Raw genomic sequence first — 27,299 nt, forward strand, 5'->3', positions numbered from 1 at the left:
TAAACTTGGATCGAACTGAGGACTTGGTCACAAAATCTTTCTTTTACTAAATGTATACTTACAAGAAAAATCAATAACTAAGTTCCCTCTATTTGCACTGGTTTTTTGTGTAAACACCTAACCATAAGTCTAAAAAATATTCTCACCTACTCTGGGAAACCCTGTCAAGTTAATGGTGCGAACCCCATACAGCGCCAACGGCTGAACAATAAACCAGTCGATTTCCCGGGCTAGAATGTAGTATTTTTAAATTTTATCCCTACAATCACCGTGTAAATTTCTCCGATTTCTGAAATTCTCAATGCCACATAACAATCAGTCAGTCGATGGTGATGTAATGGCGGCTACCAAATGTCATACTTTACTCTTACTTATTACCTTACATATTGTTCGTAGTTCGTAATGCACGGTTACAAAGCTTCACATAAGCACAACGATTTGGATGACCCGAAGACATTATTTCTGACTTTCGAAATGGCCGCTGTATGCTTTTATTGCGGAAACTGATAATACCTCGTGAAAACATTATGTACTGTGGTATAAATGCATCAATGATACGGGCGTGAAGTGGGACAAAGAATCTTGACACGAAGATTAATACTGTGCGTGTAGTATGGGCGCCGCATCATTAATTATAAATGTTAAACATTTAATGCCGTCGAGTAATTGGAAATAGGCCAAGTTTAGGGCATCGTTTTAAATCAAACGCGGTTCGACGGCTCGCGAAGTTTCAGGGGGGTGATAACACTCTCCACCCCATTAAGCAGACACTATCGTTAGCCATACCCGTGCGTTATCTAAACACTTTTTCACGCGACGAACCACCATTAACACGTCAAACAAATCACATCTTCCCTGAAATTTCGTCCAATTTTAATATCCATTATGCCGGCCTTCGTGCTCCGGAATAGTCGACGCGGGGCCCGCAGCCGGATTTCATCCGGAGCCGTTACTATTTGTTTGTACTTACCTGTAATTTCCCCGGCTCCGAACGACTCCGACCCCGGGGTCCGTGTATCGCCGCCGCCGCTACAAATTTCATAATTCCTGCGAAATGCAGCAAGATTGTTGCGCATGGGTGTTTCAGGCCGTTGAGAGGATGATTCGAAGTTAAGTTCAGTGTAGTTTTCAGCGGGGTAGATTACGCCATGACGTACAGTGGAGTGTTTGTGTATTGTGTGCTGTAAGACTTTTCAACTTTTATCGGCGATAAAAGGGACTTGATCCCGACACGAATCGAGCCAAATCGTGCAGTGCCCGGAAATATTAACCGAAGGTGAGCAATTCCGTGAAAACTGAAGAAAATTTACCGCAAAGTAATTTTCGCGTTTAAAAATTTGTTCGGAAATTGTTGCAATAAAGAAACAGCGAGTACAACGCGTCGGTAAAAATTTACATTCCTATTTCGCTCTAGAAAGTTTTATCTCGCTTCGGAAAGTTTTATTGTCGGCGGCGATGAAAAAGAAAAAATTTGTAGGCGATGCAAGTTTTCATTAATGCGGAACTAAACACCCCTCGCCCGTAATATATCGTTACGGAAGATTACGTGATAAACACCTCATACATAATGCAATGGCAAATATTTTACGGAATTATGATGAATCTGTTAAGAGCAGTTATGTGCATGTTTCCTTTTTGTGGCGACTGCACAAAGCAGGCATAATTTATTGGCTTTCGGCTTTATCGCACCCATAACAATAATGTTAATAATGTCACTTTGTTACAGGGCGAGGTTGGCAAGCACGGGGGAGTTTCGCGGCGAGGGCGCCCTGCGAAAAGAGGGAGAATGTGAGGTATATGTGGTGAGGGACATTAGTCTAAACCAAAATTTAGTGCAAGTTAAACTATAGTTTGTCAATGACGTGAATTCTAACATCAAGAAGAATCAAGATGGATGTCGCCTGAAAAAGCAGTGCTCCCAACTTGGACGAGAATGGCATTGCGTTCTCAAAAGTTCTTAACGTACCTCGTGATTCTGTTATGTCTAGTTCAGTTTATCAACGGATCATCTCATTCTTTGAGTAAGTGCACCTTTATATTTCGTGCGACAATGAACTGTCTAAATTACCAAAATAAATTTTCCATTAGCGGAACGGGAACTCCGGTATTTCATTTTCGATAACATCAATAATTCCCGCTCGGTTGTCACAACCATTTATGAAACCAATAAATCTCCGGGACTGTGGTTATATATAAAATTAAGAATTTCTCTTGAACAATTCGTTCCTGCGGTCAAATTGTCGTTGCTCCGCACAAAAAATATCTTCCCGGCTGTCTTTAAGGGAGGCGGTCCGTCTTGATTAGGGGCGGTTATTTCTTGACTGAAAGGTTTACGACAAACGCTACTCGACAGGATTGCTAACAAAAAGAGTGTTGTAGAACGGGAGATTGTTAAAAGCGGTTTTTGCTGTACAAGGTATAAAAGACATCAAATTTTATAAAAGTGATGACACCGAGGAAAATAAAATTGATACGTAACTTCCAGCAACTCCGTTTTCATTGAAACACAATCTGATAATGACATTTTCCGTTGTTACTGGCTTTTGTTACAATTTGGCTTTACTGTAATCACTGAGTGGCCTTGAGGCTCTATTTAAATGACAAAGTGTGTCTATAACCCTTCCCAATTCACTACACCTCCACCGTTGTGCAAGTAAAGGTATACATGTGGCACGTCACTCGCTTTCAAAATTCTCTAATTGTTATTATTTAATAATTTAGTTGATGTCTTGTCATTCTGATACAGACAAACAATCGATTAGGTATCACAGTAATGATTTATTACAAAACCGTATCGTTTTCGCAGAAAATGGTTGTTTGATTGATTAGATCATTCCTAGTGTATTTTCAGAACTACCGAACTGTTTTTTGACATGGATGTCATCTGTCAGATAAATTATTTATTAATCATTCACCTAGTCTCTTTGTGGAAAAAATATAGTTCCAACAATATAAGCTTGTAACGTGTGCTATTTAAATAATATAAAAACAGTGTTTATAATTTTTTATGAAAATTATTGTGCATTTATTTTGTATTACGTATTAGGTATAAAGTTCTTAATTCTTAATTTATACAAAGTATCTCTCAAAGAACGTATATCAAAAGTCCAGTGGAATTCGATATAATATTTGATTTTTGCTGCTCTCTAACATATGGTGGTACCAATACCAAATAGAAAAAAGGAGGTTATGTTACTCCATTAGTGGCACGCTTTTAATAGACTTTTGTACGATGAAAGGTAATTAGAATATAGAAAAACTGAAGAAAATCACAAACAAAACAACTAAGACGTCGAACACACAACTGACGCTAAATTTAATAATTTTACGTTTGACAGTTGTCACCTGATTTGATTGACATAGTTCGACATAGAACCGCACAATTTCACAGGACTCTTGATATACGTTCCTTTCTCACAGTTTACCATAGTATAGTATTCATAAATAGGAAATCTGAAATTTATAAAGTTTTCAGTATTCTGTCGAAGATATAAAATATGAAAATTTTAAGATGTGTTAAATTAGTGGTTCAAGGTATTTTTTATTTTAATGATACGTCTTATAATATGTACTTATTTTATTTTTTCCAAGACTTAGGAATTAATTTTTAATACAATATCAGTTCAATATCAGTTGCAGATATAAAGTACATAGTAAAACGTTCAATAATCGAAATAAAACGTGCTCAAACAGCCTAGTACAAAATTCTAATTGTTGATAGGAAGAAACATAAAGGTAGTAACGTAAATATCACATTTTTTTTTTAATTAAAAATATCCAACAAGGAAAGTTGTAGCCCTCGAAGCTAGCGCTTACTCATGCTTTTATTTTTTTTTTTCGATCGTACGGTATATGAGAATACAATGCTGGCGTGGATTTTTGTTTTGTTTATTTTACCTTACCCTAAAAAAGTGTTCTTTTCTTTCACAAATATAATAAATTCCGTTTAAAAATGAAAACATTTGCAGAAAAAAAGATTAATACTTACTACGTAGCATTGTTACTGGTCAGAAAAAAGATTTCAATTTGAATAATTTTAGCAATATAAAATGAATTTTACGAGGGTTCGTATTCAGCAATGTGAATCATAAAAGAACCAAATGCGGAGAATAATATCTTTTATTCTCCAAATGAAATTAAAGACGCCACGCCTAACTCCTTTAGACGACCACAAAGAAGGGATTTTACAGAGCTCTTGTTCAGTCTAATCCCGCAATACATATTTATTTTTCCAAAGGCAGCTAAATGCAGTTTTTCTAAATCTTTAATTATCATTGTACCTATTGTATACAGTGCGTTCGTAAAGTACGGAATAAATTCGATAAAACTGTAAGTATTAATGTCTGCACGTTCTTCAGTAGCTATGTTGACAGCTTTTCATCTCCTAATTATGACGTCATTAATAAATTTTTTAAATGACATCTGCGACTTTTTTCTTCTCTTTCTGATAGACTTTCATACTACCTAAACGATGAGTGAAAAAATTGGTACCTTACATAACAATTTTTTTGAGAAAATAGTAATTTCTATTTCAAAAATTTAATTAAATTTTTTTTCTATGGGTTTAGTTAAAATCAAAGATTTTCTCAGAAATGAATACTTTACAGTTTTTTCTAATTTATTCCGAACTTTAGGAACGCAATGTGTATACATTATTTATTCCCCCTTATAATGTCTAATATGTACTTACATTTTATAAGATTATATTGAAAAATGAAATTTTATTACAATTTTACAGATGAAAGCACATTGTAAAAAAAACAAAACAAAAAACTCAAACTCGGTGGCTGCTGCTCTGTAATTACGTTTGGACTTTGCAAAATACAAATAAAAGCAACGCAGCAGAAGCAAACATATTTTTCTGTTATATGTAATTACATTCCTGAATAAGCCACGTGTGATACTCCAATTCCGTTGTTTAGCTTTAAAATCTCAAACCTGGAGCTACTTTTAAAAAACAAGCGCAATCTTCAATCTAATAAAAGTAAAGGGTGAAAAATGCTTCACATGATAAACATTTATCTTTAGGTCGGCTATTTAGCTTTCGGTATTACGAAATTTTATGTGCGCACGTAACCGTGCCAAGTTTTATCGACAATATAATTTCAGCACAGCTTTTTGTTAGTGATAATTAAGTTGATTTTCTCGTATTTCCTTCCTAAACTTCGTAAAAAAACGTTCATGTAATAAAGTTACGAAGCAACGCTGATTTTACTGACAGTAACATTGATTAATTGCCCAACAAGGTTATTAACAAGTGTAATATTCATATTAAATTTTCTATTAAAACATGAATCTCATAAAACAGCAGTTTAATAATTAAACTAAAAATCTCTAAAAATGATTGTGTAAAAATCTTCCTACTTTATTTTTGGTTCAATAAAAAATAAATGTCCAAATAATAATAATAATATGAATTGTAACTTAAATGCTTTAGTACGTACAGTAATGTTCAAATAAATCTGGAACAACTTCTTTTTGGTGTTTTAATGTGAGTTCTTCAAGCATTTAATTAGTTAATATCGTCGACTTTCTTTAGAAACCGTGTAAGTCCCATTTTGATTATTAATTATTAATTATTTAAATAAGTTTCATAATACAACCAGCAGACTGTTTTGATAAAATACTGTACCAAACTTTAATACACATTTTTTGCACGTTACTCCAAAAAGCTAACATAAAAAATAAGAATTTGAAACAGTTTTCCAGATTTTTTTTCTAATTAGACATACACGGTTTCTAAAGAAAGCCAACGATATTTTATTAGAAAAAATATTTTAGCTAAAATTAACAATTCAATGGTTATCTGATTATCGTTAGGCATTTTGCTGTAAAATTGCTTTTGAAAAGTACAACCACATGTCAACTTTGACAAATAAATGAAATCTGCAATTTGTTCTGGCAGCAAAAAAATCCATGGAAATATTGTTCAATGTTCAGCCCACACTACAGTTAGACATTTAATAATTACTTAAAAATATAAAATAATTAAATCTTAAAAAATTTTACTTTTGATTGTTAGTTGAACATTCTTAATTATATTTTTCTATTCCTACTAAAGATTCTACATTCATCATACCGGGTGCTTCCACTCCAAAAATAGTGACTTTTAATTAAAGACTGAATCAAAATTGGTGTGTAGGTGTGTAATTAATTTCTCGTTATTAAATATAGCTATAAATATTTAAAAAAAACTAATTTTATTCAAAATGTATAATGTGGTAATTGTTAAGTAATAATAAGATTCATTATTCAAGGCCGTCATTAATTCATTTCTCCACGGTTTGTATTACAAAGACTATAAATATGTAGTTATTTGTACAACTAATTATGACAGTCATACTTTTTTCATGAATTTGCAGTTTGATTAACGAAGGGCGTAGCCCGAGTTAATCAAGCAAATGAATGAACAAAAGAGAGTTTCATGACGTGTTGTAGACGATATTTTTTTGCATATTGTTGTAAGTTGAGAAATTTGCCTAAAAGGATTTATGAAAAATTAAAAAAAAAAGTAGGTATGCTCTGACAATCATCTCCAAGGAGATTGAATAAAATGATGAAAAAAGTATCACTTTCATTACGATTTTTCGTTTAAAAAAGTGTTACTTTCATTACGAAATGCAAAAAATTAATGATAGGCGCAACATTCGTGTGCCATAATTATTTTTAAATCATTTATAAGTAGTTATACTTTTTTAAATTAAAAACTAGTAGTAAATGAAACCTGATATAAAAATGATGAAATTTGAACATAACAAATAAAACTATCGTATTTAACTCGCATGTAATGGCTGACTCAGTCGGACGATTACAGCACTCGCCACGAGCTGTACTTCACATTTCACCATCATGAGTAAATCATAAATTAATTATAGTCTATTCGGCATGTTCCATATTATAAATTTAATTATCATTTGCCATTTAGCGCCGATTTTCACTCAAAAAAATAAGGAAATGACTTTTTTTTAATGAAGATTAATTAGCTCTTGAAAAATATAAACCAATACCCCTTATATTTTCTATTTATAACTAAAGTTTTACATTTTCGTCGTAGTGGTAAATCTAGTTTTGATAAAATGAAAAAATGGTAATAACTTTTTTAATGATTGTTACTAGGAAAGATATTTATTTTCAACTAATATAAATTATTGAAAGGTATGTAAAAAAACATAATTATGTAAAAATTTTTTCGTTATACAAAATAGGTTTTCAATAATTGATCCACTTAGTTCGCTGGAGCGGAGCTTATAGCAGGAGGCTTTTATAAATTCCTTCAATGGTTAACCTTACCACCTAATCTCACATACATACTCTTTTGGAAGATTAGAAGAGGTTCATAATTCATGCCCTGGTTATTTACTTAGTGTACAGGTGTACGCAATGTTACTTTAATATAGCACTTACCTCGCCCTTGTGTTTTTCATTTTATATTAAAAACTCTCTTTTTAACTAAATAATCTTATCATCTTTTAAAGTATACTCAAAATTTATGGCTTCTCTCCATATCGCCATATCTCCAAAATATATTGCAAAAACTTCAAGATATTTAAAACACAATTGGAATACATATGTAATTAAATTAATATTCCTCTCCAAAGTTGCAATGTACAAAGCAAAATTTATTCGGATTTTAACTTTTTTGTAAATGTCAGTTGTGACAAATAAAATTATTGGAAGTAAAGACATCGTGGATTCATAATTTCATTTTAAAACAATAGGATATTTAAAATAGCCACGTTATTAACTTTGGAAATCTATCGTGGGTTGCATTTTCAATTCCGCTGAGCTCATTATCGCTTGTGAAATACCCTACCTATATATTTACAAATTTGCTTTTCAACAAATAGGATAGATACCCTAAACTACATAGTTTTGGGTGCCGTAAAAATTAAATAAATCAAGAGTGACAAATTACTGTTGTAATTTTTTTTTATCTAATCCGTTTAGCCGAGTTACGGCTGCTCTTTGATCATGTCAGACAACCTGAACACTTCCCGGAAGTCGAATGTGGAAGTTTTGATCAAATATGTGACACGACGAAGCTAGGAAATGTATTTTCTTGCTTCTGTCGACCGGATCCGTTCGCATCAAATTTAAAATATAGAGTTTTAAGAGTATCATCGGTCCAATCTTGATCCAATCTCGGGAGGAATTGGAATCCTACGAGCCACACGCTGAATGTTTCAGATCTCTTTTGAGAACGGGGCTTTTGAATTTATATCGAATTTTAGCCGTATTTGTTGCATTCAAATACACCATTCATATATTTGTGGCTGCCACCGACATAATTACTTTGACGATCTTTCACCATTGACGCCTTAGGCGTACACGGTTTTAACGAGACGTGTGCAAGTCCTGTTTTGCAAATTTAAACAGTCTTGATGTAAAGATGATATATGTGAATCTCCCACGATTGTTTCCATGATAAATGCCTAAAATCATACGAAAGGGGATTTTATACGTCACCGTTGAAATAATACTCGGCCCCTAATGTCAGAGTGCTTTGTTCCGCTTTCAGTTTTATTCTAATAAATACACCAGACGGTGATTCTTCGGAGAAATTCATTTTCCGCACGTACGCTTTTAGATATTATAATGCGACAAAGAATCAGCATTGTCCACGACCAAGTGGTACAATTTGATTATGTTTCTCTCGGTTTTGTTTTGTTTAGATCGAATACAACGTCGCCTCCATTAATAATTTCTTGTTTGTTCCAATTATTCGAAAATATTACTTCATCCGATGGCAATATTTTTAAAAGGTGCTCTCATATTTTCAAACAAGCACTGCTGACCGTAAACCTTTCTCAATTTTTTTACGGTCTTCATTGCTTATTCATAGAAAGCCAACCAAGATTTTGACAAAAAAAGACAAGGGAAATGTTACCTTACCTCTTATTTTAGTCATTTGGTATACGAAACAAACGAACCTGACAACATCAAAGTGATTTCACAATATTGAAAATTTCATTTATAATGGGATGTTTAATCGGTTATTACTTAAATACGATATCAAATTCGATTTTTTTTCTTTCTCTTTAATATTTTATTTGTTATTGTTAATTTGCTAGCCCGTGTAACGGAAAAGGCTTTGGTAATAGTTATTTTTATTTATCTAACGTATGCGCAAAAGTTAGGTACAATATTTTTTGTAACGAATAACTCATAAATATTTAACAATGTAGCATTAGTAACTTTTTTTACAATTGGGTTGGTAGCACCTTCCGCGGCGATTACTAGATTATTAAAATTTAAAGCGTCGATCGCATGTTCTACGATCACACAACATATTGAAGAAATTCTTCCCCTTCACTTGAAAAACTACAATAATTATTTTCAGGGCCCTGTTATTACTCTTACCTTTTTGTTTTATAATAAAATTACTTATTTATTGTGTAGATGAGACTTAATTTTACATTTGCAAATGTGACAAAACGTCCATTTCTTTAAAGTGAATTGACGTTTCCGTCTGTCTACATCATTAAACACCAACCTTACAATGCAATTTCCCCTAGTTTTTGCTGCAAAATAAAAAACACCGCGTGCGGGAAATCGTTGTTTCCGCACTCCGAGGACAACCGGGAACACCGATTTTGAGGCTATGATTACAAAACATAAATTTTAGGGGTAGTTATCAATTTGTTATTAACAGTGCCCACTTTACGGTATAATTAAATTGATTTTTATAATCAAATGTATTGGTGCATTAAAATGAGAACCAAAATTTGTAATGTTTATTATTGGTTCTTTATCTAGTATTTATAATTATAAATATTTACCAAATTTTATTAAAATATTTTAATTCCTTCTTTGATAAGCACCATAGGTGATCCCACATGGTCGCCTCTTTTATATTTTTTCCACTCTGAAATTCACCAAGTCAAGTGTGCAGAGTACAAAGAATCTTCTACTCATATCAGTTGAACCTAAGGGTCATTTCTATATCTAAATGGTGGAGCTGCTCTTGTGAGCTCTGCGAGGTACCCTGCCTCGGTCCTCATCTAAAAGCTGAGAGCTTTTCTAACAAAAAAAATTAACTATATACATAGTGATGATTAAAAGATTAAAAATTTTGAGAAATAAATAAGAAAATAGAACATTAAACAACGTGACCACTACGCACAAGTTTCGAATAATTATTTGTTGATTTATAAATTAGGTGTCTAATATATTTTATTCCGACATGAATTTTGAATATACAGTGTAATTACACGATTACAAAACAAAACAGAATCGAATTTAACTGAACATTTTCGTCATTTGTTGGTTTCTCATATGATGCAATTTTGATGGTTTATTTATTTCATATGAAGATATTCAATAATACACAATTATGCTAATGAACACTGTTCCAGTGATGGAATTTGTTAAAATAATACTGACCACGTGTCGGTTGCAACGTTTTTCTCTAAGGAGGTCGACAAATTTTAGTTTAAATGATTAAGAAACTCCTTGTGCAGATTCATACGTCGCCAAAATAATTCGCTTGAAGAATTTTAAAATTACAATTCCTACAGCAATTTTCATTATTGATCTACGTATATTAAATAAATATGTACTAGTTTTTTAAATATTTTGTATTTTAAACTAAAACAATAAAATATTAATTCCCAACATGCAAATTAAATTACATATATGGATTAAATTGATTCGTGTTTGTAACACGCTTCCTCCCACTATAAATTCCAAATTCACTGTTGTGAATAAACGATTATGATTAATATTGAATGTGGAATTGTGAGGCTATATTGTGTCGAACTATGTCGAGCCGTTGAAGCTGTCAAATCAGATGTCAACTGTCAAACGTAAAATTATTAAATTTCAGCCTCAATTGTGAGTTCGACTTCTTAGTTGTTTTTCATTGTGATTTTCTATATTCTAATTAATTTTCATGTTACAAGAATCTTTCCTAAAAACCTGTCATTAATGGACTTACATAACCTCTGTTTTTCTATTTGGTGCCACAATATATACAGAGCGGCCAAAATCAAATATATTCTAATTCCACAGGACTCTTAATATACGTTCTTTTAAAGACACTTTGTATAAGTATGTAACTATTGCTCGGCTTCAAATATTTTCATATCTGTCTTTTCCTTCACAAACTTTTATTGTAATAAAATCATGACTGAAGCGACTGACATATCACAAACTTCAAACTTAAAAAAATAGAAATCAATACTGCTGAATTACTTCTGTGCCGAACCAGTGAGCAATTTCGAAAATAAAAGTACAGATATGAAAGTTTCAGAATACGAAATGTTGGTGAATGTTTACGAATTTCTTTATTTACTACTTCTTCCTGTTTGAAGCGTGCGTATACTTAATTTGCTCCAGACTGCACTTACTTTCTTATAAATCCCATTTTAGTAGTACATATTTCTAATGGAATAACACGAGTTCGTTTCCGTGAAGTGGGGTAATGCAGCAAATCTGCATCGCGTGTCAATTTATACGAAACCGAAAAAATTAAGCACGACAAAATAGATTTATTTTTAATAATTTCACTAATGAAAACTAGACGGGCATCCTGATGACAATCTTTTAACAAACTGCCAAAGCTTGTAAATAATATCTGACATATCTCATTTATTAAAAAGGGGCAACCTTTTCCATTTACTTTTTACTTGTACGGTGGCTCCTGTCAGCTTTGAAAGAAGCAGGAGAGCAGGGAATGCGTGCGACACGCAAGTTGTGGCTAACCACTTGCTCGCACCAGCCTAAAAGTTTTTGAAATTGCTGTGGTTGAGTAGATTTATGGTGGAATTTTCGAGTTTATAATTTACATTAATAATCTCAAATGACATTAAACCCTAATATTACTTTAACGCTAACCTGTACGCTTAAAAAGGATAATGTTTTTTAATTAAGCGGAAATTGTTATTGCAGATATTGTCCCAGATAAATATTAACGACAACTGCCTATAGCCGGAAAGCATTTAAGTACTTTGACATATCGCAGTATCAAATACGAATAATTTGCAGGTAAATTCAGGCAGTTTACAATTCTACATGCATATGTACAGAGTGATCAACAAGAAAACATCAAGAGAGCTACCTCATGTTTTGTTTTATCAAAACGTCTCCCTTATCTTAGTCGTACACATATTTATACTTCCTATACACAGTCGTTTTATTGGTTGCCTACATTTCGATAAATCTATTGTATCACGACGAGTGGAGAAAGGTGGGATTCAAAATCAGTTTATAACCAAAAGAAAACTTGATATTTTCGCATAAACTATATATGTATGTAATTTTTTTATCTTATTATAAGTAATAACAATTAGCACTTCATATTTCAAATAATGAAAACTATGTGTAAAATTGTAAATTATTTTACAAGTTGAAAAATGAAATGAGTTTACAAGTAATGCGTTGTTTTTACTATAATGTTAATTAAGTCAGATTAATAATTTGTTTTAAATTTTCTATTCTCTTTAGAAACTACAAGAAAGTAAGAATAATACTCTCAATACCTGTGTGGATTTCTGTTGAGTAGCACTAATGCATTAGCTATAACAGCCGTATCAAAACGCAGCAAAACTTTTTTACTTTGCAACATGCCGAATGATGTATGTGGAGATCTTTTTTGACTAATTGTGTGATAAGACGACTTTCCTAGAGATCGCGTCACATAATTTATTTTCAATATGAAATAAAATTTCCATATAGAAAAGTCATACATGTTGAATCCGGTTTATACGAAACTTTCCACATATGTGCCACAGTCCCATAAAGAAACTTTTACAGTCAATTTATATTTCATAAGAATTCAAAATTCAAACCAGGTTCCCTTATAAAAAATGAACCGGTCTGTTTGTAAGAAATGTATCAAGGTACTTTGAACGACGAGGGTGCTTTAATGCCGTCTTTACATTAAAACCACTTGCCTGTAAAATAACACAAATATGAATAAGAAACAGAATTGAAACCGCCATTCGTTTTCTTTGTTGCAGAAAACGTCGAGAATGCTATGTTTCGCCACAGAAGAAGCTACGAGCTCCGCCGCAAAGGAAAAGAAAGTGTTGGAGATAGCAATTCGGTCAAAAGTATGTCAAATGGGAGTAAGCCGGGGGTTTTTGCTACGGAAAATTGCACAGTGGTCGTCGCACAAATCGGCGGAACGGCTACGCTCCCTTGTGTCGTCAGAAAGTTCAATAACGGAGTCGTAAGTAGCCTGTTCATGTAATTGCACAGGTAGATAATGACATTTTATTCTAAAAATTATTTCCATTTGCACTAATAATGTTTCTTTTTCAAGCTGTTTATTACTTTTTCTTTTTTACAAAAATGGGTTCAAGTCTGTTAGCTTATCATTAGACATTCTCTATTTATATTTATATTAAACTCTACGAAACCTACTCTAACTTTAACTTATTGCTATTATGTACTTATTTACATAAAGATTATAAATTGATACTTACTTGTTAATACCATTTCCGAGTTGCAAATGTACTTGTATTTGCAAATGGCTGTTGAGCTCACTTCGCGCGGATACATTTCACTAAACACTAAAGTTAATAAACAGTTTATTTTTATAGATTCGCTTCATTATATTTTTCTAACAACATCTTTTGATAATCTCCAACGCGAAAAGAAATACCGCGAATTGCTCCTACTTGCGAGCTCGCAGTTGGCTAACTTTCTTAAACTTGTATTCCTTGTATGTACTGGTAACGTTTCGATACAACTTTTATAAGACAGTTATTTACGCAACATGTAGATGGCACTACCTTTTTACAAGTGGGAAGTTTGCATGCACGAACGCGACGTAAAAAGTGCTTTACATTCAAGTTGCACATAATTTTTTGAGCATTGTTGTGTCTACAAAATAAAATTATTACGAAAAAATTAATTCATAGAACTTGATAATTTTGATTAGGTAGCAATAATTTACCACTGTCATTACGTAACTCAGGTAGCCAGCTAAAGGTCAGAATCTGTCACTAGGTTAAATTCTGCACATTTAACCTTTTGCAATTATTCCCGTAAAACGAGTGAATACCGTGATTTAAATGCAAGTGTAATCAAGTGTGAAATAAAGCTCCCAAGCTTTAAAACAAAGTACATATATATTTTATTTCACGTCGTGAAACACTGACTACTTTAGATTAAATTATAGATTAAAAAGCAACTAGGAGTACTTTTTTAACATGAGAGGAAAAGGTTTTTTTTGCAGTTACGTAGTAAAGGTAGAGTACTCTAGCAGGATACAATTTATTTTGTAAACTTTAAAATAATATTACTCCTTAAGAAGATTACATTATATGATATTACGTTTTTTTTCTCAATGCGTTTACAACTCAGATTCGATAATATTCACCTCTTTAAATTCTTGCAGAAATAAAAAATTTTACCTGCCGCATGAAAATGCTTGAAAATTTATAATTACAATTAACTTCAACTCACCTTTTCCATTTTTATCCGCAAAGCTTTTAACTCTGTAATTAGCACCTCTTATTAAAATTCTTACCACATCGATTTTGGCTCCTCACCCGTTTTTAATTTGAACACTTTAATTTTTCAACATTACTGTGATGAATTAGACGGAAAACATATTATTGGACACTTAAATTATGTTACAGTACATACATACCCAGCTATCTGACAAAGGAACTCAAAGTAATGAAAATATCTTGTTATTGTCTTCTCTAAAGCCGTGTAAAATACCGGGACATTTTTTTAACTCTGAACATAGTCCATACTTATTCCCTGTTCAATTTTAAAAAACACAGATCAATGCATTGTGAGTTGCTATGCAACCAATTATACCGAACACCAGAGATATTGAAATAATGTTAAAAATTGTTCCGATTGATGGAATTGGTCTATAATGTGTTGCATTGGAAATGTCACGCACATTTCTAATGCTCTGATTGGCATAGAATAACTGCATTATGTATATTTCTTCTTCAAACAACTTGACCATTTTGTTAATCTGTGAAGTACTTATTTTCGTTACCTTGGTTACGTGATTACATACATGCATTGACCTGTGTTTTTTAAAACTGAACATAGGGAATAAGTATGGGCTATGTTCAATGTTAAAAAAATGTCCCGGTATAAATATTTTTAAATGGGTGAAGTGTTTTTTTCGGATAATAATATTTTGATTGATACATTCATAAAATGAATTTAGATCTTGATGAAAAATTACTTAAAATAGTTCGTGAAATAAAATTATAAATAAATCAAAAGAATTGAAAAGCCTGTATGTGGAAAATAAATGAGCAAATTACTTTAGTTGTTTCTTTCTCTTAAACTTTGTATCATATCAATGAAGAATAAGTTGCCTAATGTATACAATTTTTAAAAATATTGTTACTACGAAATACATACCGATTAATTTTTTAGTAAATGCAATAATTTTGGGAGACTACTTCATTCGCGATTTTCAAGGATTTTGTTACGAATGCATGATTTAATGCGTTCGACAGGGCTTTGAAGAATGCATACGGGAATAATGAAAAACTCCATTAAGCTCCGACCAAAGTGATACGAACATGTCTCTTGTGTAAATATCTCTTTTATTTGGAAACTTTGACCCATTCTCTGTATCACCCAACCGAATCGACTCACAAATGTAAAGGATACTTTGAAGATTAAATTAAAAAATACAAAGCGTCACTGGCAAATCAGAAACAACGTTTTTGTACACACCTATGTGTTTTATTTATTTTCTTTGTTTACTGAATACGACAAAATAATTTCTAATGTGACAATTTTGAATTTTTATTCGATAACGAACAGCATGCAATATCACGTGAAGTGCAAAGTTTATTACTTTAACATTAATAGCTTTTTAAAATGTATCAGAAAAATTGCTTACAAGTAAAATGCACTTTATAAACAGCGATTAGAACAAAAAGAAATAATGTTGTGAAAATTATGTAAATTTCTAAAGTTATTCAAAAGTTTAAGTTACTTATAGTTAAAATGGAAATATTGGTAATTTTGCGCATTTTCTATACAAATAAAACCATAGATTATTTTAAGTTAAATGGTTATACCGTATGTTTCACAAAATGTATGACCAAAAGGGCGGTGAAAAACAAAAACATCAAAACGTGTAACGTGGCTTTACACTTAACCATAGATTAAGATTCACACATCAGTTAAATACGTATTGCTAACTGTGACTCATTCATTTAGGAATCATTCTCAAACCAAAACCATTTTGATCCTTGTTTATTTATCGTAATAATGGCGGCTACTAACTATTCAGAAATCTCCCGTGACATACGCTGTCATTTGCAATTTTATATGTAAATGTTTTTGTTTATTTCATAAGTACTAACCACCTACGATTTTAATTGGCTGTAAATAGGATCTAATCATCCTATGACCGACCGAAATTTCAAAAGATTACCATTAATTATATCATTTTGAGAAACTCGAAATGTCAAAAATGCTGGGAGTTCTTTGAATGGCAATTACATTATTCGAGCCAAGCCATAGAAATTAAAAAGGCAAGCCAAATTTTATCAACGTCTATAAATTAGAAAACGTTTCATTTGTTTCACACAACATTCACCAAAAGTCTAATTTTTCGTTGTAATTAAATACCTTTTCCTTTTTGTTTGATTTGGTTCAATTTTAACCACAAATTTTTAAATTTTAGCTTTAGCTTTATTGGCCTTTTGATGTTATCGATTGTTCGCGTATGCTCCACCATTAAATGCCATGAATTTTTTATAAAGCGCGATTTCACAGTCCCCGACAAAACTTTAAATTTCTGTTCCTCATTGTGTTGTCATGTAGTTTTTTGTGAACAGAGGCATTGTCATGTTCGTAGATGCTATCGATGTTTTTCAATAAGGTCGCCTTAGTATCATTTATTTTATTATTTGAATCCTGAAAATGAATTTTAAAAAATTAAACACAACAAAATGTACTCACCTTGTTTTCTACGTTTTTTTTTTTTAATTTTTACGCAGTGTAAATGGACTTTTTGTGTCAATATCACGTTTATTAACAGTGGCGTATCAGCCTGTAAGTAATTAAATCTGCTTTGTAAATTAAACAATTGTTCTATTATATACAATAAATAAAAATCCAAAATGTAACAAACTGAAAACTTGCTATTTAACAAATAGGAACAGTTGTAGATTAAAAAAAAAGAGACACGTCAAAAAAAAATTTTAGCAAGCATTTAAATTAAACAAAGAAATTTCGTCCTTACTGTTTTATCCTAAATCTAAAACATACTTTTAGAAAGTAGCACAAATACCATAATTAAGTGCTTTAACAGTTAAGACGCCTAATGACATGCATTCAGGGTTACCAAGGTATTAGTAATACTTGTAAACAGCTTTACATATTATTATCTAATTTGACAAGCAATACTAAGTTAATTTGTTTTCCATTTTAATTTAACTTAAATTTCTGAAGTAAATTGTTCAGTAAATTATTCTATCCAAACGACAAACGTAAGATTATCCTTTCAGTCAAAACAAATCCTAAAAAGATTCTTAAAGAGCTCGGACCTTGTGTGATGTAAAGCTCCTATTTTCAAGTGTTGGAAATGTAAGCGTATGTCAGTTAAACAGTGTTGTATTGCTATGATATAACCTCTCTTCACATGCGTAATTTAAAAGTTTTAAATTATATACATATTTTACAATTTTTTTTATGTATTATTAACATTACAAGCATCAGTTAAAGAGATTGCAAATAAAATATTGGTCGACCTAAATTTGCTTTGTACGTTACTTTCGAAATGTTTTTAAGGACGAATAAACATTATTCTCCTCAAAATCTGGTAAGCAAATTTTAGAGTACGAATTTTTAAAGAAATAATGGAAAGGATAAAATTTGCATTTATTGTTTGTAAACATTGGATATCTCTTGGCAATAGAATATTTATTAACTTAGCCGGTTGTACCTTAAATTTCAGGCAAACAAACAAAAATGAGATTTTACCTCCTGGGGCGTCATTATTAGCTTTTCATAAGTAGTACACTCGTTCCCTTATGATTTGGCTAGTTAGAAGCACCAGTAATGTGTAAGCACACGACTGTAATTGAAAATTGGCGTCTATGCGAAGTTAATTGAATTTTTTATCTCGAGGTCTCATGGATTCGCAAACAGGATTATCACCTCCTGACAGTCGGTCCAACGACGTACAATACAGACGACCGCTTCTTGGTGGAGCATGTTCGACATCTTCAAAATTGGGGCCTCCTTATCAAGCACGTTCAGCCCTCCGATGCAGGTTTCTATGAGTGCCAAATGTCGACTCATCCACCAACAAGTATTCTTATCGAACTTAAGGTCACCAGTAAGTATCACCCACATTTTCCACGTCCAATTTTCCTACGGTCGCATTTTTAGCTCATTTTCTTTTAGCTGAAAATAAAAGCAATCTAATTGTCTCATTTTTGTGTTCGTAGTAATGAAATACACCTGAAATCTGGACGCTTTCTAAAATTGCTATATTAACTAAGTTTGTTATTCTTCCCTAGAATAAACTATGTACTTACCTAGTTCTTATGATTCACAACCAAAAAGTCAACATGTAGGTACTAATTCTAAAACTAGAGGTAAAATTTGGATATAATGATTAAAAGAAAATTTGAAAGCAGATCAATAATATTGTTTACAAAAGTTCAAAATAACATTTTGACCTGTATTGTTGAAATTAAAAAAACACACAGAGGCAATTATTCCGACTGAATATAAAGCAATTTATTGCTAAATGTAAATTTGCTACGAATTATTAAAAATTAATTTTTGTGTGTACACGTGAAACAACGATAGGTAATTCAGCGGAAAAAACGTTAATAATTATGGTTTTGAGCTTCTGTGAACGATTAATGAAAAACGAAGAGTAAGCGTTCTTTATGAGTAATTTTTTTTCAAAATGGGAGACAATTAAATCCGAGAAAATAAAATAAACAAATGTGAAACACTATAAGAAATGTAAAATAATGTAATACACGGTACAGTGAAGATATGAATAAAAGTTTAAAAAAATATTAACATTATTACAAAACATTAGGGACGGGTACATCTTTCATTCCCCCGAAGGGGGGCGGGCTGCTGAGGCTTTCCAGAGCCTGTTCAGTCACACTGACGGGAAGATTCGGATGGGTACGGTAAGAATGGGTGCGGAAGGAAGGTGGTAGGTACTTAGAGGTTGATACTGATCCATCATTCGCCTTATCTGTGATATGAGATATACCACGATGGTGTGGGGAAACCTCTGAAAAAAACCCACACCTGGTCAGGCGACGGAACCGGGGTTAGAACCCGGGACCTCCGGAATGCAAAGTGGTGCGCTAGGCGCTTGGCCACAGTACTCGGTCATTTTGCTAAAATCTATTAGATTTTTTATGTACCAAATAAAAAGAATTAGGGTATATGTAGTTGTAACCAAGTTATCATTGATTAAAAAGCAAAAGTCATTCTGGAATAAATTTTTAAATTGCAAGTAGATGTACATATATTAATAGAATTGTCAAATAGAAAAATCAATGGTTCTTTATCCCAACTCATTCTTGGTTTCAACGATATTAAGAAAAATTAATAAATTCAAAGAATTTAAAGCCCAAAAAAAAACCACATTGTGGAACGATATCTTATATCATGAAAACAAACATACATAATTAATAACGCGTTCACGAAACAAAATTGTCAAAAACATGAAAGTAAATTTCTACTTGACATAAATATATATTGTACAATACCAGTCAGAGATTTCAAAATCTTCTAGGCAAGTTTCGAAATTTGAAATAAAAGTTTAAAAGTCAATGTCATACATTTTAAACATAAGAAATAAGTCAAAAGATTTTGTCCGGCGATAAAAGGATCGCAGTGACGGTTTTTATCGTAGATTTTCCACCCAAATATTTTCAACGTTTCTGCTTGTAGCAAATCTATCTTTTAAGGTCTAAATTCCAAGTTGACGCTCCACGATATGTGGTTAACCGAGGACATCCAGATCCACAGCGACGTTCATAAACCGCTTCTTGAGACCGGCTGGATCAACAACTTAATACTATTACTACAGCAGAGTTCATATGTTTGAAAATTTTTCTGGCATATTGCCATCTTTGAAGATGTTTACTAAGTTGAAGTCACGTTATTTAAATAATAATGAACTTGTCCAAATTTTTTTCTCTAAATATGTTATAAAATTAAAAACATTTTTCCAATGTTAAGCATACTTACCCCAAAAAAGATAAACTATAATTGCTCTAAAAATTTAAATATTGCTTTACAGTTCGCTACATATTTTTTCAAAAGTTACTGAAAAGTACACAATAGTTTCATTCAACCGATACTAGTTAATAAATTGGCTTCAATTTGAAATCTCAAGAGAATTCTTTTAATTTTCACTAAGCACTTTACTGCGAAAAATAAATCGGGTTTGTAAATGAGAAATCTTTGATGTTACATTCTGACTATATAACGTGTGTCTAATGTTTGCTTTTATTTTCATTAGTTTCATCAGGTGACTATAAATGTCAAACGTCACTTATTCAGCGAACAAACAGTGATGTGAATTAAAGCAGACCGACCAAAAAGACTAGCTGAGTTTGTAACAGCGAGAAAAAAGCACTAGCTACTTGACCACAGGTTTTTTTGAACGCTCGTTATAAGTCCGGCATTATAGCAAGAATTGAATATAATATGTACAAGCAGTAATGAAAACTTTAATAAAGTACGTTGTTACTAAAAGCAAAAATAGTGGATGTTATTAAAATAATGATAAAACAAGAATGGGGGGTGAAATTTACATAAAAAAAAATACTTATTATGTTGTTATTGAATTTTTAAAATTTGAATAAAACATGAGCTTTTTGTACAAGACATAGCAACTACCTAAGATGCAACGTACAAAACAAGTTCCAAATTTTTTCCGGCACGGCTCTGTTCAGAGGAATAACTTCGGAATTAAATAACAGAACATCGGTGAATAAATTAAAACTTTCGCTTTAATTAGCATCAATTATCTATGTTTTACGACGAAATATGCAACATTAATTTCAAACCCAACTAAATAGTCTTTGATGTGACGGTTGTGCCCCGTTCCGGTGCAAAATTACGCATCAAAAAATTCTTTTCGCAATTAAAAAATTCCCTAACAAGGAAAACTTTTTGTTCAGGTCCTAAATTCGAGAACGACATTTTCGACGTTTTTAATTAGCAAAGGTTATGCCGGGCCAATTATGGCCGTGAACCCCTTTGATGGAAGTGTTGTGTTGTTTCCAGAGGCCTTAGCGGAAATCCAGGGTGCCCCGGACTTGTATATGCGAGCGGGGTCGTCGCTTCGCTTAGTTTGTACCTTGCGGCATTCCACGGAACCTCCCGCCTTCGTTTTCTGGTATCACGAACAGAGAATGATTAACTACGACCCGGGGGTCACGGTTAAAGAAGGCCGTTCCTCCAGCGTCCTCCTCCTCCAAGATGCTGATAAGAGTCACAACGGCAACTACACTTGCAGCCCCTCCAACGCGGTTCCCGCATCCATTAACGTCCACGTTCTTAATGCCACGGCAGGTAAGCATCCTTCACTTTCTGAGTGTTTCTCGCAATTAAACCGCCCATATACGGCCGTACCGCCAACATTTCGACCAGACTTTAATCCTATTAATAATTCGCTAAGGACCGACGTAATACACCGACCGCTCAACGAGACACATCATTCTATTTTAATGGTACGTCAGTCGGGGGACCCGACCACCCCGAAATTAGGTCCCACATAAAATTGTCCTTTACACCATATTTATTTTTTTTACTGCGTCGTTTCCTACAATTTATTGTTACCGGTACACCTATGTCATCGGGATTAATTACTTGTCGTAAACAAAACGTGATCACCGAGAAGATACTCGTTGAGGATTTAATTATCGCAACTCCTTGAACATGATACTGGAAACTACCACTTTTATAAAACAGACGACATACAATTTTTTAATAATAGTGATGGAGTAATTCGAGAAAAATATGACACGGGAGACGCTGTAATTTACATTAGACCCGCTTACTCTTGAGCCATTTGATACGCCCTTTCCGTTTTGAAATTGCTCTAATCTTCCATAACTTTTGCAGTTAAGATATTCAAGTAAAGAAATGTGACATCTTAATTCCTGTTGCCCACTAATTGGTTCCTACATCTACTCCTTGAACTCTTCCAAATAATACGGTTGACGCTTCCGACGGCAAACCTCTTTTTATTTGGAATGGAATAAAACGTATCTAGACATTTGACGCATCAAAAGTAAAGTTCTAAAGATATTTTGCAGCATTCCAATGTTTTTAATTAGTAGCTATAATTTTCAGGCCATATGAATAAGAAAACCTATAAATAAATTCAAGTTTCAGTAATAATTTTGTATACCAATAAAGTAGGTAGTAGGTAGCTAATTTATCGAACTTAATAATAATACTCGTATGTAGGATATTTCACGAGTGATAATGAGCCCGACGGAATTGAAAATGTAACGATTTTTTTTTGTGATCCGCTTAAAGATAAAATAGTATATGTATATCATTCAGAGTAGAAGGTCTTTTTGTGCCTCGCCCAGTTGTAGGCCTCAACAGCGTTTCGGCCTTCAATCTCTGGGCTAGGCACAAAAAGACTCACTTCTACTCTTAATAATACTCTTCAAATTTTGAGATTTTTTTTTCGATAATTGACGAATATAAGTAAGTAACGCCAAATTGAGACGCATTTTTGAACGTTTTTTTAAGATGAAACTATAATAGCAACAATATGACTTTTCTATTGGAAATTTTATGCCCTACAAGAAAAGTTCAGTACAATTTTGCTGCTCTATCGCCGCAGTTTTCGATACAGAGGTTTGCGAATGAGGAATTTTCAAAACTTGTTTAGACGATTTCCCGAGTATTTCCTCCGGTACAAATATTTAACAGGATCTGACAAACCCATTTGTACCACTCATAGCTTTTTGTTCTCTTATAATTAATGCAAGTAATTTCATGAGTGCCGTCGTAATTGACTCGTCTATAGACAAATGTCACTATTCATTAGTCTTATAATTTTTCTTCTTTCTGTCAGTCACTGTCTGCATTTCTGCCTTATATTTTTATCCTAATGTGTCCAACATTACTGAGCTATAAATAATCAAACATGTGAAAGGAACGTTCAATACTTACAAGGTGATTCACGAAAACGATTTGTTATAAACCGAAATGAGAAGCAGCTATGTCCATAAATAGACTGGAAACTATAAATATTCATATTACCTATTATAATGATACGGTATAAGAAAAGTAACAATTATCTGTCTGAAAAGTTGCTACAGATATTACTGTTAATTCGTGTGTACTAATAGTGTATAGTTTTTTTACTATTTTCAACTCACCATTTCTATCATTAATTTAATTTCGTTCCAAAATTATTTTTTATAACATCTGAATAAATGTATAATTAGAAAATAATTAATGCCAATCCATTGTACACATTCCTCATTATTGAACTTTAAAGCACAAAAAAGCCAAAGGCAATACAGAAGCACAATTTAATATATGAGTAGATACATACCAGTATACCTATATGTATTAAATTTTTATTTTGATTTTAAAGTACTCTAAATTTTATGTGTGATGTAAATCACGTATTTATTATACTATACAAGGTGATTTTGAAAGTTGTGCAGATATTGTAATCACGAGCTACTGACTTCATGTAGAACTCGGAAAAAATATTTAAAAAATTCTACGTTGTCCTACAACTTCATAGGTAAAATTTCGGCACATTTTAAAAATACACCCTTGTATATCATGTTTTATAAAGTGTACGCCAATGCGAAGTAACCTATAGGAAATATGCTTTAAAACAAGGAAACCGCATTGGTGTACGTTTTATAAAATATGATATACAGGGTGTATTTTTAAAATGTGCCGAAATTTTACCTCCGACGTTGTTTGACAACGTAGAAAACTAAAAGCGATTAAAAAAAATTGTAGCTCAAAAAATAAATGTCATTTTATTTTTTGACATAGAGTTTTTTAAACATTTTTTCCGAGTTCTACATGAAGCCAGTAGCTCGTGCTTAAAGTATCTGCACAACTTTCAAAATCACCCTGTATTTCTTATACCGATCTAATCAGCACACCGAAACTGAAACTTCACATGCACGTGCTACGTATATGCACAAGTTCTCAAGATCTTGAAAGTTGATGTGCGGCATTGCTTTGGCATTCAGTGTACAAAGATAAAAGTAATTTAGCCATAGAGTTCAGCTCTAACATACATAAATCAAAAATCAATAATGTAAAATATGCAACTTTTCAGATTATTCTCAAGCTTAAAAATTATAAACCCCAACAAAACAATTCTTAACAGATCGTAAGTTACTCATAAAATTTCAATGTTAGTTGGTGCCTGCAACATATTTGTTGGTCATTTTTTGCAGCTCTTTTTTATTTTATGCAGGGATTTCCATTATGAGTGGCACAAAAAATAGAAACCAAAGAGCTACTTCAGTAAGTTATGTCACTAAAAGTACCTAGTACTAATTTATTAGGAATTTAATAAAAACTGAGAGAAGCACTGTCTCAAAAAATGCAGCCAACAATTTTCTACTTTAAATTTATTTTGTATGATATTCAATATAAGCACAATGTAAAATGAAAATGTTCGTCGTTCTCTCTTCGTTGAATATTTTACGAAAAGTATTTACTGCTGAAATTACACTGTTTAAAATTTTTTTGCAAAATTGTTTATATACATTATTGCGTTCTTTAGGGTAACTTAATGTTAAGTGGTTACAAAAACACCCCCGTTTTTTCTGAGGTGTTAGTTGTAACTTATAGACCACAGAACTAAATTATCTTTCGATCCCCCTTGTAATTATTGCCCTCGCTGCAAATAGACGTACAATCGGAGTGAAAAGATGCACGTTAGTCCCTTGTTATATTATATTAATCAGCGAATATCTATATTTTAATATGATCATTTATGTAACTACGAAATTATGTTATATCATTATATTCCATATTAGAGAAACGGATCGATTCATCGTTTCTACTGTCTTATTTTTCATCCCCTAGAAAAACAGTATATGGTGGGTTTTATATTACTAGAAAATATTCTTTCAATCAGACAAATTATATCATGCCACCCTCCAAAGTTTAAAATGGTTCATCATTCCAATTTCATTGAACTTAACTAATATTTCTGGCACAAACATACATATAAATATTTGGCATTCCTTTTCTGTGATGAACTGTGCTGAATATTATAAACTATAATTCTTTCAGCCTTTCTTCTTCCTCCCAAAATTGCTTTTATAAACAAGACTGAAACTACCAATAAATATAAGATGTTTCCAATTTCATGTTTCTTGAGCATTAATTTCTGTATGTATATTGAAATAATACACAATTCGTAGCAACCTGTTTACTTTCTTGTAAAAACTTTTTTTTTAAGAAATCATATTTTCCTGTTTGTATTTGACTTTCTGTAGGTAGTAAAATTATATCATTGTATTACACTCGAGGTCTTTTTATTTTTCCAGAATAAACATTTATTTTTAAAAAATGAAATTATACGTCCAATATAATATTAATATTTTATGAAAGAGAGCTCTGCTCTAGCTACTTGACGACCAATTTTTATCCGACTTGAAATTGTTTCCTGCACAATTACATTTCAATGTAACAAAGTAAACATTTGTAATAACTAATTTCCCAAAGATAAAAATACTCATTCGTGTTTATCTCTTATATTTCCCTGTCGTCGCATTTCGACATATTTTTAATGCCACTGAAAAATGAAATGATATTAGAGCGGAAAATCTCCTAGATCTCTTGCTTTCGACTTCTCTTTCAACACTCTGAATAAAATTTGTTACGGAAACTTGCGACAACTACAACTTCAAAGAATCAATTATGAATAAAATAAAAATGAAAATCCGCAAAAGAAATTACAAATATGATTTATTTTCTGAAATTTTTGCAGTCTACAAATACAAATCAGTAAATATTAATGGTGGTTCGTTGGAGTTAATTAAATAAATACCTGTATCATTGTATAATATGTTGTAAGAAAAGAATTTATAAAGCAAAGGGCAATACTGATTTTTTTGTTCTATCATTGCTGATACAAATTAAAAAATTATGTTTTTTTGTTTGACGCTTATGCTTAATAAATATTCTTAACGCCTTATTTGTGATGAAAACAATTTTTCTACTTCAGTCGTAAAGAAAACAATAAAAATCCGTTTATGGTACGATCGCAGTCAATACTGCGAATAAAAGGAAAACCGATGTCACGTAAAACTCAATTAGGTAGGTTTTACTTTTTTAACGGTGGAAAGAACCGAAGCCCAAATTAATGACCAATCAGGTTTATTTGCTTGCATTTTCAGTACGTGTTAATTGCTCGGAAAATTCTACTGAAGGTAAATAAATACCTTTCCGAATACTGATAGAGTTTTGCGAAGCGCCAGAATTTAAAGTACGAGTACATATGTTCATTTTCTCGACAATGTGTACACAAAATTACAAAAAAAAATGTGCTTCGACTTAAAAAGACTAAGTATCTGTAAATATTTCGATTGGTTAATCGATGTCATCATTCATCACATACCATGTCTGTTAAAACAGAATTACGAGATATGTAATAGACGTAATAAAATCGGCCCCTCTGTACATAAAGGCGGGGTTAAATCCTCTTTGCTCAAGAACTTCACACTTAATTGGGTCACGTTTTAAAATATATTTTAGTCAGATTTAAAATTCATTAATGCGTCGGGTAAAATCGGGCCGTGGGGAAAACGTAGATGATATTAAATACGCGTGGAAATTGCGATAAAATTTGTGAACGCGAATTTCCCGAACACGATTCTTTTGAACATCCCGATGCAATTTGGATTCGAATTCAACCATGCGAATAACAAAAGCGTCCCGGTCTCATTAAATCGCACAAATTTTAGTTAACGTTGAGGAACATTTTTGCCGTAATTTTACATTCTTTCTGTTTTAGAAGAAAAACCAGCAGCGATGCAACACGCCAACACCAGCTCTTCGTCATCGTACTCCCTCGCGAGGTGCAGCATCCTCCTCATCGCCCTCATACCGGTGCTGCCAAACACGTGATCGTGACAGTGGACGGGATTTGTCGGACTCCTATTTGTGATGTTTTATAAGGTGATAAATAATAGTACTTCGTAAGCCTAACTCAACTTTGTAAATTTGTAAATATTTGTTTATAAACGTTTAATTAAAATTGGAATATTATGATTGTATTATTGCCAAACACTTCCATGTAATATGTCAAATGATTCGATTTTATTTTTATTGAATAAACGACTAAAATATCA

At 32.3% G+C, this 27,299-nt stretch overlaps 1 protein-coding gene across 2 annotated transcripts; it reads left to right on the top strand.

Annotated features, from left to right (window-relative positions):
- The first annotated feature begins 1,068 nt into the window (after nucleotides 1–1,068).
- LOC138124030 (limbic system-associated membrane protein-like) lies at nucleotides 1,069–27,299 on the top strand. Of its 2 annotated transcripts, none has more exons than XM_069038949.1 (7): nucleotides 1,069–1,276; nucleotides 1,727–1,793; nucleotides 1,834–2,021; nucleotides 12,960–13,171; nucleotides 18,073–18,283; nucleotides 21,220–21,507; nucleotides 26,963–27,299. In XM_069038949.1, exons 3-7 carry the CDS (start codon nucleotides 1,895–1,897, stop codon nucleotides 27,073–27,075), a joined length of 951 nt encoding a protein of 316 aa, XP_068895050.1. In that variant the 5' UTR covers nucleotides 1,069–1,276; nucleotides 1,727–1,793; nucleotides 1,834–1,894; the 3' UTR covers nucleotides 27,076–27,299. The 2 variants fall into 2 exon arrangements, with proteins under 2 accessions (XP_068895050.1, XP_068895051.1); XM_069038950.1 differs by having other exon boundaries at nucleotides 1,851–2,021.

This window comes from Tenebrio molitor, chromosome 2 (assembly GCF_963966145.1).
Source record: "Tenebrio molitor chromosome 2, icTenMoli1.1, whole genome shotgun sequence".
In the NCBI taxonomy this organism is placed as follows: Eukaryota; Metazoa; Arthropoda; class Insecta; order Coleoptera; family Tenebrionidae; genus Tenebrio; species Tenebrio molitor.

Excerpts from the sequence above, each read along its gene's own strand:
- LOC138124030 (XM_069038949.1), top strand. The coding sequence starts at position 1,895 with ATGTCGCCTGAAAAAGCAGTGCTCCCAACTTGGACGAGAATGGCATTG. Across the intron at positions 2,022-12,959 it reads CGGATCATCTCATTCTTTGA|AAAACGTCGAGAATGCTATG; the intron begins GTAAGTGCACCT and ends TCTTTGTTGCAG. Across the intron at positions 13,172-18,072 it reads GAAAGTTCAATAACGGAGTC|GTCTCATGGATTCGCAAACA; the intron begins GTAAGTAGCCTG and ends TTTTATCTCGAG.